The following is an 11,301-nucleotide window of genomic DNA, read 5'->3' as shown; positions in this document are numbered from 1 at the left end:
TGTTATGTGCCAAACATTGCCTTTTGCATCCCTCTTTGACCTTCAACAGGAAAAGAGCTTGCCACACGAGCAGCTCTATGAGGCTATATATAGGCACAATGGTGCTTTGCGCTAAATGTTAACATCAGCATGCTAACATGCTCACAATGACAATGCTAGCATCCAGATGTTTAGCAAGTAATACAATGTACACCATCTTAGTTTAGTGTTAGCATGCTAGCATCTGTTACCTTGCACTAAACATAATGACATCTGAGGCTGATGGTAAAGCCACTAGTTTTGCAGGTTGACACAATGATTGAGCTAAATAAAATGCCAGAGGCTCAAACTATTATAAGGCACAAAGATGTCAATCTGTTTACCCATGTTAGGTGATCAACAGACATTGATTTCATCACTTGGGGAACATGAATGTCTAAACACTTTTCTTTCAAGTTTATGGTCTTAATCAATAGTTTCAAGTCTTCTTCAATACAGCATGATGTTCATTTTGTAAATGATTATCCCACTTAGAGTAAAATAGATGATAAACCATTGTATGCTTTAGGGTGTGGCTACCTTGTGACTGACAAGTCACTACCAGCTGCAATCATATCAGATCAAAAATAAATAGAAAATGTTATTAAAGGTATAAATTTAGCAACAATTAAGCAAAGAATTAAGGATCACTTATGCGTTTGAGCCACAACAATATACAGTATGACTTTCAGCGCAAATAATGTGGTCTAACCAATGAATAAACACAAACAACAGGTGGCTTAGGAAAATAAAATAGTATAAACAAATAAATAATTTAGGTATTTTAGCAACTATCAGGCAGAAGTAATGAGGATAAACCATGTATTGCGCTTGCCTAACAGCTAAAAATACATTTATACTTCAATGTTGATCGATTATGAACATCAAAATGTATTTTTTATGTTTATAATGTGAATAACTGATTCATTTTCATAATGTTGACCTTCTCAAACTCAAGGCTTCAAAAGCTAATCCACAAACCAATGGGTGTCAAGGTGGCTGCCGCTACAGGCACTTCTTTTAAACGATCTATGGTTACTTCAGGGGAAACTTTATTTAAAGTAGCACCAGTATGATTTTTAAAATGGTGACATCTAATAAAATTAGAGGTTTAGCTGGTATTTTTAATATCCTGCCTGAAATGTAGAAGCCTACCAGCAAATGAATTAGTTAGCTTTGGCTAGCTAGTTACTAACTTTACAACTCCAAACATACAAGGTCACCTTATGTAGCCACAGTAGAGGTAAGCTAACTAGGACTTTTTAAGCCTAATGTTTCGCATTTTCTCCTTTCTCTAACCACTTCTATGGAGGTCCGTTTAAAGTGACCTTACTGAGCTTTCATACCGAAAGAAGTGAACTCTTGTGGACCTAAGTAGCCTATATCTTTATAATAAATTAATGATTGATGCTTCTTTCCTTACAAAGGACTAGCAACGTTTTTGTTTCTTCCAACACACGCTGCGCTCATCGCAAGCCTCCGTCCTCTCCTACACAGGGATGCCGCAGCTGCTGCTGCTCGTACACATCCCGGTGCTGGCGGCACTGTATCATGTTGTTGTCCGTGTGTGGTGAGATCCCATTATCTCACATCACAGGGAAATGAACAAAAATGGCTCCTCCCACTCTGCCTTTTGCTCTTTTTACACACGCACACACACACACACCCCTCCCTCACTGGTCCTCGGTAGCAGCAGGTGTTATTCTCGTAGAACCTGAAGATTTAGGTGGTAATTAGCATTACCTCTTAGCCCCAGAGAGTTATTTATGCTTCATGGTGACAGCAGTGGACAAGAGTCAAGAGTGTTTCTGGGTACCCGATGAGAGAAGAAATCACGCCTCAAACACGTGGGAGAGATTACTCAAATATGCCTCCTTTGTACCCTCTTTACCCCTCTCGCTGCTGCACGGTTATCTCTCCCCCGTTAAGCAATAAACTGCAGCCCATTTCGTTATTAGGCTGATTTTGCAGGATGTCGGTTGCTGTAGAGCACCCTAAATAACCTATATACACTTGGGTTTCATTGTAGCTAGAGGCTTTGACCTTGTGTTATGTTGCCCTTATTGTAAATAACCAAAACATTAACAGCAGGCAATGCACATTGGCAAATCGATGCATATGATAAAGTGTCTCTGTCTACAACAGGTTCCCAGTTAATCGTTCACGAGGTGCATTGAAACAAAAGCAGGATTGAGCTAATGATAAGCATCCTCCTAGGAGGCAATTAACTGCACTGATCTTACATAATGACACCCCACACTTTTTTCACTAACATCACCGGTGCAAGGATAAGGCTGTAAATATGTACATATATATATATATATATACACATATATATATATATATATATATATAGAGAGAGAGAGAGAGAGAGAGAGAGAGAGAGAGAGAGGCTATATGTTAACAAGGGGATGTGTGACAGGAGCCTACATCCCCACCTTTTCATGTCCCCTCAAAAGAGAAACAGCGGGTCAGAAATTAAACACCTTGAAACTGTCAGGATGGTCTTCGCAAAGAGTGACAATTCTTGTCAGGATCTTACCTTTGCTATTGTCCTCTTCCCTGTTCAGATACATGGCTGTTACTTCACTCCGAGGCAAATGCGATGGCGTTGTCTCAATTTATTTGTTGGTACTCCTCTGGCGTGTACCGCGAACTCCGCTGATGTGGTTTGTAGTAGTAGCTGTTTATTGTTTTGTTGCTCCTCAACAGCCTCTCCTCTCTCCTCCTAGCGGATAGGTGCGCTAACCAGTTTGAGACTCTCTCTCTCTCTCTCCCTCCCTCTCTCTCTCTCTCTCCCGGTCTCTCTCTCACTCTCTCTCGCTCTTTCTCCCCCTCCCTCTTTCTGAAAACCACCGGTTCACTGTGGCTCAGAGGACAAAATGGGAAAAAGTGACTCTTTGCTGCCTGTTTACTCTGCTGCCACGTGCGATTCTTGATTCTGTTTGTGCCTTCATGTGTCCAAATGTTCTGAGGAGTGCAGTCATTGCCCGCCTGTAGGGTTTAGACAGGGCTTGCACCCCAGATTCACGGCTTAATTGGGAATCTCTTTAGTGGTAGATGAAGTATACAGATCTTTTAATGAAGCTAAAGTAGAAAAAACACATTGTAGCTTTAAATACCAAAGTACTCAGTTAGTACTAAGGAAAGTCCTGCATTCAAAATTATATTTAAGTAATACGTGAAGGTAGACTGCTCATTAGGCAGAATGGGCCCTTTATTATTCTGTATTATTATTTATTTATTTCAAACGTGGTCCTAAAACATATAGGCTAACATGAAATTAAACAACAGAATCTTAAAAACTATCACAAAATAAACTGTAAAATAGTCTACTATTGGTTTATTATTGTGCTACTGATTCAAATAGCATTTTAATGTTTTACCTGGTCTATGCAGAGCTAATTATAGACCTATGTATTACTGGCTAGTTTAATCATAAAAATATATTATATGAGATGATTATATGAATTGTATGTAAAATAGTGCTGCGATGATTAGCCTAATTTATCTTGATGGCAAATTAATTGCCAATTATCATTAAAGTAATTTATCAAGCAAAAATGCCATAACAAATTGACTATTTCCAGTTCCTCCAATGTGAGGATATGTTGTTTTGGGGCTGATTTACATAATTATAAAATTAACATGTTTGGGTTTTGGACTGTTGATCAGATAAAAAAAATACATTTGAAGATGTCACCTGTGGGCTTTGGGAAATTAGGATGGGCTTTAGTTACCTTTGTGTGACCATGTGTAAACTAAACAATGAGCTGAATAACTGAAAAATGAGCTGACCGATAATAATCGTTAGTAGCCCTAAATGTATAATGTGAACTATAGCTGTCAAAAAATGTTGTGGAAAAATTACAATGAAGTTGAATTAAAAAGTGCCAAAGATGGAATATAAGTGCAAGTATTAAGTTACGTTCCACCAAAAGCTCTTTAACCACAATGACGAATTAGTTGTTAAAGCAACAACTTCCTGTGGTCAGAGGGACACATTTAATGCTTAAGTTTGTGAAATGTAATAAAAATTCTTCGTTCGTATCAGTAAACACTGATATAAGCAGAGGAACTCATCTGGCCATGTCACTTCAACCACGTCCCACTGGCTGCATGTCAATATCCTTACCCCTTACACAAACGGTGGTCAGATGGTCTTGTATTCAAGACAGTGTGTTGTGTTTACTGACCACATTATTAGGCACAGGCCAGAGAGTATTACTCTCAATGAGTAATTGGGTGCGTCCTCTGCCAGTTTGTGATGCAAGGTGATATGGCCGCTATGCAAATTCTCTCCAAATTAGAGACAGGAATGAGATGTAGATTATTTTAGCATTCAGTTTTCAGGCTGTCTTACATCACACATTGGCAGCTCTGTAAGTGATGAAAGAACAATTTGTCCATGACCTTGACTTAGTCCTAGAAAAAGTCCAGTCAGAAGGCAATTTAAAACAATTTCTTTAATTATTTCCCACCCCTTCTTGTTCTCAGAGTAAATTTCCAATTTGTGATAGAACTTCCCGTTACATGAAGCTGGTACACTGCGACATGGGACATTATAAAATAAATGGGATAAGCCATGACAGTTATTAAAACTACAGCACAAAGACAGCCTCACCACTTTGCCATTTGGTAGAAACGTTTAAAGTAGAAATTGTGTAATAACCTATGACATGAAAATGGAAATCTTACAGTGCATGCACATCAACCAAATCCCTTTGACCTGAAATCTTTACAATGCATCCATGCGGTCTGTAATGTTTTTATTGTGCTTCACAGCCTTTCAGCGTCTTTCAGTGCCCCCGAGTAATAAATATGCGGGGTTTCCTTGCAAGCCTGCAAAATAGAAAGCTAATATTCTATTCAATCATGTGGCTCTCTGATATCACAGATTACAATTCAATAGGATATGAGTGGAGCTGTACTGTAGATGCAAATACTGTGAGCATTTGCAATGCCGCAACTAACAGTTTGCCTTCATTTTGTCAATAGAGAAGAGAAGGTCATTTGCTCAAAGCATCCTGCAGTGATTTCCATTTGATTATATTTTGTTTTGGACTCTGCTCCATGCTATTTGTTCACTATTGAGAATCTTTTGCCATTTAGGAGAATTCTCTGCAGACTAATTTGACCACAGTCTATTCCCAGATTTTCCCCCTCCTGTGCTCCCAGCATCATTGTGCCTGTCACTGATGCATCTGTCTCCACTGGTATCTATAAATACCCCCTTCTCTCCCCTTCAAAAACCTGATTCCCATTGATTTAGTGACCTATATACACATCAACACTATCCCCTCCCTTCCTCCGGTTCTCTGCTCCTTCTATCGACGGTCCTTCACTGTCTCCACCATTTGATTTCCCCTTTCCCAACGTCATTTTCTCCCTTTAAGCTCAATTTACAACCTTTTCCTCCACCTTCCCCCCTCCTCTTACTAGAAAGCATGAAAGACTAAGTTCAGGTTGAAATCTTAAGTCATAACACATGAAAGGAATTTTGAATGAGCATAAGAACAGTGGCTGGTGCTTATTTCTATATTTTAAAGTCTTGTCATTGTGGCAAACTGAGCCTTTGGTTAATCTCTTGTGTGTGTAAACACTGGAGTAGATGGTCTAATGAAAGGAGTCTCTCAAAGAGGCACACAGTTCAATATGAAACCTGACTGTCTGAAATAAGACCAGGATACAAAGATACAGACATATAGAAAGACATCAGTGTGTGTGTGTGAGCTGGGTTATATGAAGGCAAAATAGCACCCAGGAAACTAATGCTATGAGCAGTGATGTTGAATACATAGCTAACAGTGGGGGATTAATAATGATTAAACGCCTGTCATAACATCATTACTGCTGAAACGTGCAGGAATCATGTGGGATTTATAAACCTCAAACATTCAGTGAAATCCACAAGAAAAGACATTGCCATATTCGTATCATGCAACTTATAAACATATAGAAACACCATATTTATCCCACACATATCACAGGCAAGAAAGGCACACCTGTGCACAAGCAGCATCACGGCTGCTAGATACAGAAACTAGCATGACTGAGAATGAGCTATCTAGATGAAGAGTGAGATCGGAGAGTGTAATTTACTGACACACCAAACAAGCTAAGCATATACACCTGTAGTATAAAGCACTGCTCACACTCCCACTCCCACCAGGGCAGGGACTCCAGCAGTCCTGCGACCCCACACTGACACCTGGTGGCTCTACAAGGCAGCATCATCACAACGCAACAGTCCCAGCTGCTCTTGTGCCCCGGAGGAGCCACACTGTCATCCTCGCACTCTTCAAAACATCTCCCTGCTGTTTGGTTTTCACAGTGCTATTACATACGTTTGTATTTTGTCAGACGACTACTGGACCTGGAGCAGATACAGTAAAAACTAAAATAGTGTAACCTGCAGCACAGACAACTACATCAGAAGATTTAAGGACAGAACTTTTATTGAACAGCAATTGGAACACAATACTTTATTTCATTCTGTTTTTTCCACATATTCATAAACACCCTCCTTTTCATAGAGAGACTTTGTAGATGGACAGTGGGGTGGGGGTTCTTCTTTTAGTGCTGTAATGCACAGTTCCTCTTGGAGGAAGACAACAGAGGCTGTGGAGGGAACTCAGACCCCAGAAGGACTTCGAAGTCCCCAGATGCATCATAAGTTATGTGATGTTGTAATTAACTTGTTGTGCTGGGGGGGGGGGGGGGTCTGTTATTTATTCTAGTGTATCTGTGTGTGGCTTCTACTTATTGCATATCAGTGAGCTGGTTCATGAATTTTTTTTTCAGTGAATGTGTAAAGCACAAATCTAACATTAAAATGTAATAAACTCTCACCATAATCATAATACATCTCATAATATCTAAGTTACATTCTTATATCTGATTCATTAAGATTAAGTAGGCGATATACATTTTGTGGATAACTGCTGATGGGTGACATAGTGGACACCATCATGTGGGACCTGTCATCTCAGGCCTGTGGAAGTTTTACAGACATAGATAAACTTTCTCAATCAACGTTAATCTCAATAAACAGCTCCACTGAAATAATTCAGACTTTGAAAAGGACTTTGTCTGAGTATAATCAATCTTGTGCCGAATAATCCTTTGTGCTTTCTTTGATTGTATACACTATCACTGTTATACATTTGGTGTTTTACAGCTCCTCTGCATTAACCTGCACCCCCACCTCTGGATGCTGGGGAGAGTACATGGCAGAGGACTGTGACAGATAGAAGGAAAGAGGGGAGAGAGCATGGGTCTGACAATCAAAGAGAAAAATACCGCATAGTCACACTAACAACTACACATCAACTACAGCACTACAGTCAGACACACACACGCAACATACATAACCAAATGCACAAGGTCAGTGAAAATTCACAGCTGAGTAAAACAAAATGACTTGCACAACATTTTTCAAGATTCAACCAAAAAAAACAAAAAACAGATCAAATAAATCTGAAAACAACGAGGGAGGAGTTGGGGAGGGGCGTCAAAAACAACCATGTAATCTCAACAACAGAAAAATAGGCATTATGATCACAATAACGGCGTGTATGAGATAAACTGGCAATCGGAATGTTGAAAAAACTACAACAGTAATTTATAAAGATGAGCTGACACGAGTAGGCATGTCTTTTTTGCCGTTTTCATGTGGCTCAGCTGTCATCTGTCTACATGGCTGGAGGTGCCAGCCGATGTCTAGCACTTCTGCTCTCCCTCCCTGACCTATGGCTTTCAGTTAAGACATTGATAACGCTGAGATTTGCTAGCATGTGATTCAGTCACTCGTTTCGTTCTGTCATATTGCAGCTACCGCATGAAAGAAGCACCATTCAAAAAGACAGATGTTAGATTTACAGTCTGATGTCAGCAGGTCCCTATTGGCCTTGTCCAGGCAGTATTTCATCTTATTTCATTTCCAGAAGTAGTGCCATAGGTCATTCACTTAAGACTACATTTCTATCATCATTTTATGATGCTTCATTTGGTCCTAGTTGATAAAACTGTAGGAAACAGGACAATAGGCTGACCCAACTTAACCAACAGCTCGGGAAAAATTGCACCTCCAAATAAACATCCTAGCTCTAAACTAGTGTTCCCCTTTGCATACAGTAAAAAAAACCCTCATCAATATGCTCCATTTTAGTTCAAATGATGTTTGCTGCATTAAAACATGTTCCTTCATTTGATATGTCATCATCATAACATAAAATCACCACAATATGGATTGAGGGGGGAGCTGGAGAGGTAGGTGTGCAAATAAGCCATCATGTACAAAACAAACAATAAATCCTAAAACATAAAAGTTCATATCATCTGCATATGTACAATATAGTTAAGGTGGATACTTTGACACAGAAGAAACAACACATAGAAATATATAGTGCTATACCGCCTATAGAAAGGAATATTGATAAATAGATCTCACTCCCACAAATGATAATACACTGAAAAGTTGCATTGCCCATCTACAGTACAACAGTACAATTGATGAGCTGCTGGAACAGTGGGAGCGGGCAAGGAATGTGATTGGATAATGCACATCAAAGTCACCTTGATCTCCGGCGAGATAAACCAATGGCAGGGCTTCAGTGTTGTGATGCATAAACAAGATACTGCTTTCCCAAGCAGCTTAAAGCAAACAAAACCTCTAAAGCAAACAAGCAGAGATGTTTGGTTAAACTCATAAAACACTGAAACCATTGGTTAAATCTTCTGATAAAGAAATGTTTTTCATTAGCTCTTTGGGTCCTGCCACTGAATTCAAGTTTGGACAAAGAATTTAAATTGAGCGTGAACTCATCTGTAAACAATAATAATCAAATCTAAAGGGTTTGAACGGGTGGATGACTGTACTCGTGAGACCTCAGCACGTGATTTCTGATTATTTGTCAGCATAATTTCTGAATATCTACTAATAATCTGGCACTGTATTAACATTACTTTCAATCCATTTAGTGTTTTAAGCTAATGCTTTCATCTGAATCCACATGGAATCATGCAGGGCAGAAAGCCAATGCTGCACTGCTCTCTTTGGACTGAAATTTTAAAGTGCACATTTTTAGCCACAATCCAATCACTGATGTCATGGCAGCTGTTTTCCATCATGCGTGTGAGAGATCACTGATTGGGGTGTGGCCAAAAGTACATCACGCTTGACGTCAAGTCGAGGTTAAACAATGCATACGTGTAGTTCGGTTGTACACCGTCTTTTTAGTCTAGTGTGTGTGCTATGAAACACAAGATATGTTTAACAGAGGCAAAACAGTCAAACCCATTGTTGTAGCACTAAATATCAGATGGAACTGGATCTCTTTAAAAATCCAAGGAAACCAAAGTCTGCTCGACGCTGAATGGCTGAGTTCATTACAACCACTAACAGGAAGGGATGTGGCTTCTCAGGAAAGATCATAGGGGGTGTGCTGGTATCAAATCAACACATTCCCATTCTTTGTCTGAACCAGAGGCATATATTTTGCTGTAATTCTAAATATACTACATTTTAAGACATAAGGTCTGGTGGAAATCTTTGAATAGAGTAAAATAAAGTATGTGCATTCAGCTAGTTATGGTTTATAGTTTTCAGTAGATCGCTGTGGTCATTCAGTGGCTAATGCTGTTTGGAAACATAGGTACTGCAGGGCTTGCAGAACTGCAGCAACCAAGGGTAATACACCAACTTTGAAACTCAACAATCATATTCAAAACTGCAATAAAATGTAATTGTAAAGCAATATTCCTTTAAACTTAAAATGATATGTGTGGCTTAATTTCCAGAGAGCTAGCTGAGCATGCCTACTGGAATTTTGTGTGCCACCACAGGCAGCTTGGCAAACAAAGGCTCTCTCCGACACTATTTCAACATTCAACATAACAAATTTAAAACAAAATGTACTGATCGGTCGTGCCTTGACCCATCGAAGATTTCTTTCAGAATGAGATGAATCCTCACACAGGTGGTGTGATGCATTATGGGGGGGGGGGGCAAAAAGGAGGTGCTTCTTAGTTGTCTTTTTTAGGCAAAAAGCTGAGGATAAATTCACCCACTCCCAGGAAGTAGATCACCTGGGCGATGCCAAAAAGAGGTGCAATGACCAAGGCGCGGCAGTAGGCTCCCTTCAGGAAGGCTGATGGACCTTCGTTACGCATGATTTTCCTAGAGAGCAAATAGAAGCTCATTATAAAAAGTGAAACATACAGCCAGCACTAGTTAGATATGGTAGATATGGTGTTGGTGGTGTTTTATCTCTACCTATTTTAATTTGTGTTTCTTAATAATCTGTCAGTTGTATTGTTTGTTAGTTCTGCTGCTGAGACACTTTTGTGTGATAACACACTTTAAATAAACTTGTCTTGACTACACAGACAGCATCACACATGCTGCAGCAGTAAAGACATAATGAGGTCACCTGATACAGTCAGTCACTCCGCTGTACGTGTCTTCTGTGCTCCCTCGGTTCAGGGACTGCAGTCTAGTCTTTATCACTGCAACACACAGAGCTCAGGTGAATATATAACATCAACTAACGGTGCACGCATTGCTGTAACAATGTTCACAGTCCCACTGCTCACCATCAACAGGGTTGACTGCCACAGCCGCTGTGCTTCCCGCAAGGCAGCCTGATAAAAACGACACGTAGAAAGGAGAAGGCCCATCTGCACCTTTTTTGCCCAGGTTATTCAGGTTCGCAAAAAGGGGGAAATAGATGATGGAGAAAGGAACATCCCTACAAAAAGAGAGAAATAAGATGATCACAGTAAATCATGAGATGTTCATTACAGTTGGTTGGAAAACACTGCTTGCTATCTGTTTTACCTGAGCAATGTGGCACCAAGGCCTTTATACAGCCCAGCAATGCCCTTTTCCCTCAGTAATTCTCTGGTGAGCTGCATGGCTGTTGGAGACTTGGTCTCCACAGCACCTGCTGGCACCGTCTCTGGCATCAGCTTCCTCTGAGCCGCTATGAAGCATAACAAACACAACATTAATAACAAATAAAAAGGTTCATGTAAAGCTACTAGAATCATCACACAATGTTAAGAACAGGTATGTGGGCAGACATTTTGAATCCATAACTAAGAAGAAAGCACAAGACAGTCGTTGTAATATCTGACATGACCACATGAGGCCACTGTTCGTCCAGTTTATGACGCTTCATTCTTTACTAAACCACCATCTGGATTTTATTTCCTCTTACCAATTCGTCCAGCATCTTGGAGCTGGATTTTCAACATCTCCATAGGAGTTGTGACAATTAC

General features: G+C 39.9%; 1 protein-coding gene across 1 annotated transcript in view; it reads right to left on the bottom strand.

Annotated features, from left to right (window-relative positions):
- Positions 1-6,458: 6,458 nt before the first annotated feature.
- The window catches only part of slc25a22a (solute carrier family 25 member 22a), a 15,362-nt gene continuing 10,519 nt past the window's right edge, over positions 6,459-11,301 (bottom strand). The window contains exon 11 of the mRNA XM_046036756.1: positions 6,459-10,198. Coding sequence (XP_045892712.1) covers positions 10,045-10,198 — 154 coding nt within the window. The 3' untranslated portion in view covers positions 6,459-10,044. The remainder of the gene's footprint in view (positions 10,199-11,301) is intronic.

The sequence above is a fragment of the Micropterus dolomieu genome, linkage group LG22 (genome assembly GCF_021292245.1).
Source record: "Micropterus dolomieu isolate WLL.071019.BEF.003 ecotype Adirondacks linkage group LG22, ASM2129224v1, whole genome shotgun sequence".
Taxonomy (NCBI): domain Eukaryota; kingdom Metazoa; phylum Chordata; class Actinopteri; order Centrarchiformes; family Centrarchidae; genus Micropterus; species Micropterus dolomieu.
Note: the sequence above shows the minus strand (reverse complement) of the source record. Positions and strands in the feature narration are given on the sequence as shown.